At 50.9% G+C, this 6,311-nt stretch overlaps 1 protein-coding gene across 1 annotated transcript; it reads right to left on the bottom strand.

Moving 5' to 3' along the window:
• Positions 1–1,988: 1,988 nt before the first annotated feature.
• Positions 1,989–5,250, bottom strand: LOC102933692 (urotensin-2 receptor). Its single transcript, XM_007072587.4, has one exon. The coding sequence runs from the start codon at positions 4,970–4,972 to the stop codon at positions 3,890–3,892; it is 1,083 nt and encodes a 360-aa protein (XP_007072649.2). The 5' UTR covers positions 4,973–5,250; the 3' UTR covers positions 1,989–3,889.
• Positions 5,251–6,311: the final 1,061 nt, after the last annotated feature.

Raw genomic sequence — 6,311 nt, 5'->3', positions numbered from 1 at the left:
AAGACCCCAAAATCTCATAACTTAATCCTGTCTCATGATCTTTGGGGCCTGATTCGTGATTTTTCCAAGCTTGGGGTTGGCAATACTTAGTCTAAAAAACAACTTGCTAATACTGTTGTAAAAGAGTTTTGTCTCGTCCATATTCACTTAATTTACCATGTTTAACCCTCTTTAGCAGAAACTGTTCCAACCCTGTGTGGATTAATGGGGTCCTACCACGAGTCCAACTCCAGTGTGAATTGAGACCAAAATTGCAGACAACGTGCACCACCCACCACACCAGAGGTGGCCAACCTGAGCCTGAGAAGGAGCCATCAATGTCATACAAACTGAGTCTATCCCTTTCTGGGGTTGTGACATCATGTGATATAATTACCCCTTCTTCTTTACCTAGGCTAAAGCATAGGCACTTATACCATACCCATCACCATGGTATTGAAGAACCTAAATAGAATAGAACATCAGAAGACTGTCCTCAGATACTAAGACTAGCATTCCAAATGGGAAATAACTGGCTAAGCAGCAGTGCTGCAGAAAAGGATCTGGGGGTTATAGCAGATCACAAATTGGATGAGTCAACAGCGTAATGCTATTGTGAAAAAGACAAATGTCATTCTGGGCCATATTAACAGGAGTGTCGTATTTCAGACATGGAAGGCAATTGGTACACTCTTCTCGGCACTGGTGAGGTCTCAGCTGGAGTACTGTGCCCAGTTTTGGAAACTGCACTTTAAAAAAGATATGAACAAACTGGAGTGAGTCCAAAGGAAAGCAACAAAAATGATCAGAGGTTTAGAAAACCTGGCCTATGAGAAAAGGTTGAAAGTACTGGCCATGTTTAGTCTAGAGAAGAGAAGGCCGAGATGTGCATGATAATAGTCTTCAAATATGTCAAAGTCTGTTATAAAGAGAATGGTGATCATTTGTTCTCCATGTCCACTGAGAAAGAAGTAACGAGCTTAATCTGCAGCAAGGGAGATTCTGTTAAATATTATGAAAAACTAACTGTAAAGTTAGTTAAGCACTGGAACAGATTATCTTGGATGGTTGTGGAATCCCTGTCACTGGAGATTTTTAAGACTAGGTTGTTAGACACACATCTGTCGGAGAAGGTATAGATATACTTAATCCTACCTCAGGGTGGGAAAAGGTCTAGATGACCTCTTGAAGCAACTTCAGTCCTACAATTCTATAATGTACTTTATTGATCCACAAAGACTGATTTATCTTCTTCATAACTTTGTAATTCTACTTTCCATTGATTAAACAACTACATTTTCGCATGGGACCATCTTGTTACATAATTGGCCTTTAAGGACCTGTTCCTGTGAGGAGCAATGGAAGTCACAAATACTCAATACTTCACAAGAACAGGCTCCAGTCAGCGTGGATTTTTTTCACTGTATGGTCATGAGGAAACATCCCCTTTGTTCAGATATGAGCAAGCTGCAAGGACAACACCTGCAATCTATACAGCCTGATTCAAATAAGCAGTGGTTCTCCTCTCACCATCGTATTATTCTGTTGCTTGACAGCAGCATTCCACCCACAACCAGCATGAGAAAGAGACACCTCCTTTCAGAATGAAACTTAACCTTGTTTCTTTTTTACAGGTGTTGTTTTCCTGTGAAGACAGGCCCAGAAATGTGAAGCAAAGGAAAGGAAAATTTGTTACAAATGATGAATCCAACCGTGGGTTAGTTCCAAAAAAGGCAAGTACTTAAAATGTTGTAAAAGTACATGGCACATTGTGTGTCCTAACAATGCCTTATGTCGTGGTACCCAGACACCTCAGGGATAAGCATGTTAGATTATGTAAATCTACCTAAAGCTCATGCTTCAGGGTTTCAGCAGGCCAGTGGCCAGGATAACTAAGGGATCTCCCCCTTCCTCCCCCCGGTACCATGTATTCTGAGGGGTTTTTTTGAATCTTCTTTCTCTGAAGCATCAGGGATGATCACAGCTGGAGATGGGGGGGAAAAGGGAGGTTGGGCCAGGACGCTGCGGTGGCACTGAGCACACTCTCTCTCTCACTCAGGTGTTTGGCTGCTTGTTGCTCACATGCTCAGGGTGTTACTGATCCCCATATATGGGGTTGTGAAGGAATTTTCCCCCAGGTCAGATTGGCAGTGACCTAGGTTTTTTTTTGTTTTGTTTTTGTTTTTTTTGCTTTCCTTTGCAGCATATGGGTCATTTATCAGGATTATCTGAGTATATCTCAATCATTTCCCTGCCACGGCAGGAGCCTTAGACACTGGTGGACCTTGATCCCTTCTATTCTCTGGGCGGTGCTGGTGGCCTGTGATGTACAAGAGGTCAGACTAGAGTGGTCCCTTCTGGGCTTAAATGCTATCATTCGATGACACTTTAGTTAGCTAGCTAGTCTGCACGATACGGTAAAGTACAGGCTGAAACAGTGATAGCTTAAAGCTATCTTTGTCCCCACTCCTCCACTCCATGTTACACTAGGAGCAGGCCTGCTGAGAGAAATTTGGGGCCCTGGTATATCATGTTCTCTGGGGCCTCAACCCCTCCCATTTCATCCCAGTTAGACATTTTGGGTGGTGACCTGTGCTTGGGATCCTGGTACAATTGTCCCCCCTTTCCCAGCCTCTCATCAGCCCTGACTGTGGCAGCCAAGGATCAGTGTCTTTGGTTCTCATAATTACAGACCCTTGTGCTGAGTGAAGAAGAGATCAGTCGACTGAGGGTAAAACCATTGATGATCCATTGCTTCTTAATAATCTTGTCTGAATTGAGGTTTTACCCTTTAAAAAAAAGGCTACAAACATATTTTTGAAATGGGTGTGCTGAAGGTTTGCTATTAGATGTTAGGTGGAAGAACAATAATGAGTAGTTTATACTGAGCCAAAGTGACTTCTGTGGAGTTACATCAGTAATTAATTTGGCCTATTATGTCAATTTCTGACCTAATCATCCCTCTTTTCCCTAGAAAATGCAGTAGAAAGGCTCAAGGGAGCAGAGCAATTTCTAGTTGTTGAATCACACAATCAGGAAACAATACCAGCATGGCATTTAATTCATTAAGTTCCTCATCTTGCTCTTAAAAGAGACTGGTGCAGACTGCAAGGAGATTCTGGCATGAACATTGTTCTGATGCATGTCCCCCACAACTGTGTCACCAACTGTCACCGTTTTATCACGAGTCTCACAATATTTAGTGGGGGTTTTTAAAAGCCCAGGCTCATGGAGTTAGGTATTTAGAGAATCCCAGCTTTCTTTAAAAAAAAAAAAAAAAAAAAGTTTCTAGCTCTCATGATTACATAGAAAAGCTTGAAAATCCAATCCCTAAGGAAGAAAACAAAAAACAAAACCCAACAGCAGCAACAACCAGGAGGCCAATAAAAAGAACCCCAAATGTTCTCTCATTCAATTTCACCTGATTTTTAAGACAATCTCATGATGCCAGAGGGCTTGGCCCATGAGTTTGTCATGCCTGGGGTTGGCCGCATCGCCACAATGAATGTACCCATACAGCCTTTCCCCACTTCTGAGAAGAGTTTGATCAAAGTGCAGAACACTCTACTGTATACAAGAGAGTTCAAGTTTAAGATGAAATAGGAAAGGGTCTTTCAAAGTTTCCTGAGACACATTCTGAACAGTTAACAGTACTATGGACCGGACAAGGGAGATTTCAGACTGCCAGGTTTCTAGTCCTCGAGCCTGGGCATCATTGTAGTACCACGGAATCAAAGTAAAACAAGTGCGGAGCGGGAGCTAGACAAAGCTTGGAAGGAGTTTGCCCAAGATGTAAAGGAAGTACCCAGAGAGCCAGTTCCCCGCGGTACCTTGGCTTTATGGGGCCCTTAAGCCTTACCTTGGACAGACATTCCTCTGGTTCCCACGTGTCTGGAGCCCCTCTCCCTCCTCACTTGTCCTTCAGCGTGGCCATGCCCAGGGACTCCGAGGCGTAGTCATACTGGTTGCTGGAGGACATGGCCCTTCCCCAGGAGCGCTGCAGGTTGGAGCTCCGCTTGCGGAAGGAGGAGGTGAAGCGGTGGAAGCTGCGGTGCCTGTTGCGCAGGTACTCCCGGTAGTTCTTGGTGAGCAGGGTGTAGAGGAAGGGGTTGATGCAGCTGTTGCTGTAGGTCAGGCAGGTCACCAGGTAGTTAATGCACTTTTGGGTCTCAGAAGTCAACTGCAGGGAGCTGTGGTAGAGGCGCACCAGCTGCCAGACCCAGAAGGGCAGGAAGCAAGCCCAGAAGACCAGCACGATGCTGAAGACCATGATCAGCACCTTCTGCCGGGGGGACCTCTTGCCCTCCTTGTGGGGCGGGTTCCTCTGGGACTCCAGGTAGGTCCTGGCCAGGCGCGCGTACAGGTAGCCGATGATCACCCCCGGGGCCATGATGCTGGTGCTGAAGAGCACGGTCAGGTAGGTCCGGTAGGCGTCGGCGCTCCAGGTCGGGGCGCACATCCGCTTCACCTTGCCCCCGGCCTGGCCCGCCTCGGTCAGCGTGACCATCAGCATCATGGGCAGGGTGAGCAGCAGGGAGACGGACCACACGGCGCCGGCCGTGGCTTTGCGGTAGCCCCGGGAGCGCGTGAGGCTGCCCAGGGGCCGGGTGACGGCCAGGTAGCGCTCGGCGCACATGAGGGTGAGGGTGAAGATGCTGGCGTGCATGGTGAGCAGGTCCAGGCTGAGCAGGACGCGGCAGCCCAGGTCCCCGAAGTACCAGTCCTGCGCCAGGTAGGTGCAGACGATGAAGGGGATGGTGGAGAGGTAGAGCAGGTCGGCCAGCGCCAGGCTGATGATGGAGCTGTACATGGGGGCGGCGCCGCGCGCCGAGTGGCACATCACCGCCAGGGTGTACACGTTCCCCGCCACCCCGGCCACGCACATGCAGGACAGCACCGCGCCGAAGGCGATGAGCAGCTCGCCGCCGCCGCCCGAGCCCGCCGCCCGGCCGGACGCGTTGCCTGCCCCGCCGGCGGTGAGGTTGGGCTCCATAGGGGCTCAGGGCAGGCGGCCTCCGGCTGCAGGGCGCCCGGCGGCGGGCATCGCCCGGGCTGCTGCGCCCTGCCTGGCGCGCTCCCCGGCGCCGCTGCTCAGCCGGGACGGGAGGCTCCGGTGCAGGGAGCCGCCTCCGAGCCCCTTCCAGCGCCCAGCGGGGAACTCTGCAGCCCGGGGGCGAGTCCCAGCCGGCCAAGCCACTTGGCGAGGGGCAGGGCTCTGGCTCCGGCCCCCAGCCGCCGCCGGGGACGGGCGGGCGGCGAGTGGCTCCGGGCTGCGAAAGCTGCCGGCAGCAGCCGCGCCTGGGGGGGGGCAGGAGGATGTGGCCGTCGGACGCTCGGCTCGTGATGGGGGTGAGCTGGGTGCGTGTGTCTGGGCGTGCCCGGGTCACCCCGGGGCCGAAATGGCCGGGCCGGGGGAAGGCGGGAAGGGTGCTGAGGGGCAGGGGATCAGCCCTCGGTGGTTTGGATCCCTGCAATGGGCAGGGCCAGGGGCACAGATCGCAGGCTGCCTCCTCCTCTGGGCACGGGAATGAGGCCACCAGGAGCCGAGTGACAAACCTTGGGCAATAATTAATAGAGTGTTTTACAAACCCGGCTCCTGCTTCTGCCCCTCTGTGGTGGGCAGAGGAGCGGATGGAGTGGCCAGGTGAGAATGACCCCTCCTGGTGTGAAGCCATCTGAGGTTCCTAGGCCTGCCCCACAGGGGCTGTTGGGAGAGGGCTTGGGACAGGGCTTGCCCTGCCAGCTGGGAACTGAACATTAGAGCAGCCCCTCTGGAATCATAGAATATCAGGGTTGGAAGGGACCTCAGGAGGTCATCTAGTCCAACCCCCTGCTCAAAGCAGGACCAATCCCCAACTAAATCATCCCAGCCAGGGCTTTGTCAAGCCTGACCTTAAAAACTTCTAGGGAAGGAGATTCCACCACCTCCCTAGGTAACCCATTCCAGTGTTTCACCACCCTCCTAGTGAAACAGTTTTTCCTAATATCCAACCTAAACCTCCCCCACTGCAACTTGAGACCATTACTCCTTGTTCTGTCATCTGCTACCACTGAGAACAATCTAGAGCCATCCTCTTTGGAACCACCTCTCTGGTAGTTGAAAGCAGCTATCAAATCCCCCCTCATTCTTCTCTTCTGCAGACTAAACATCCCCAGTTCCCTCAGCCTCTCCTCATAAGTCATGTGTTCCAGTCCCCTAATCATTTTTGTTGCCCTCTGCTGGACTCTTTCCAATTTTTCCACATCCTTCTTGTAGTGTGGGGCCCAAAACTGGACACAGTACTCCAGATGAGGCCTCATCAATGTCGAATAGAGGGGAACGATCACGTCCC

Source organism: Chelonia mydas, chromosome 14, assembly GCF_015237465.2.
Source record: "Chelonia mydas isolate rCheMyd1 chromosome 14, rCheMyd1.pri.v2, whole genome shotgun sequence".
Classification (NCBI taxonomy): Eukaryota; Metazoa; Chordata; order Testudines; family Cheloniidae; genus Chelonia; species Chelonia mydas.
Note: the sequence above shows the minus strand (reverse complement) of the source record. Positions and strands in the feature narration are given on the sequence as shown.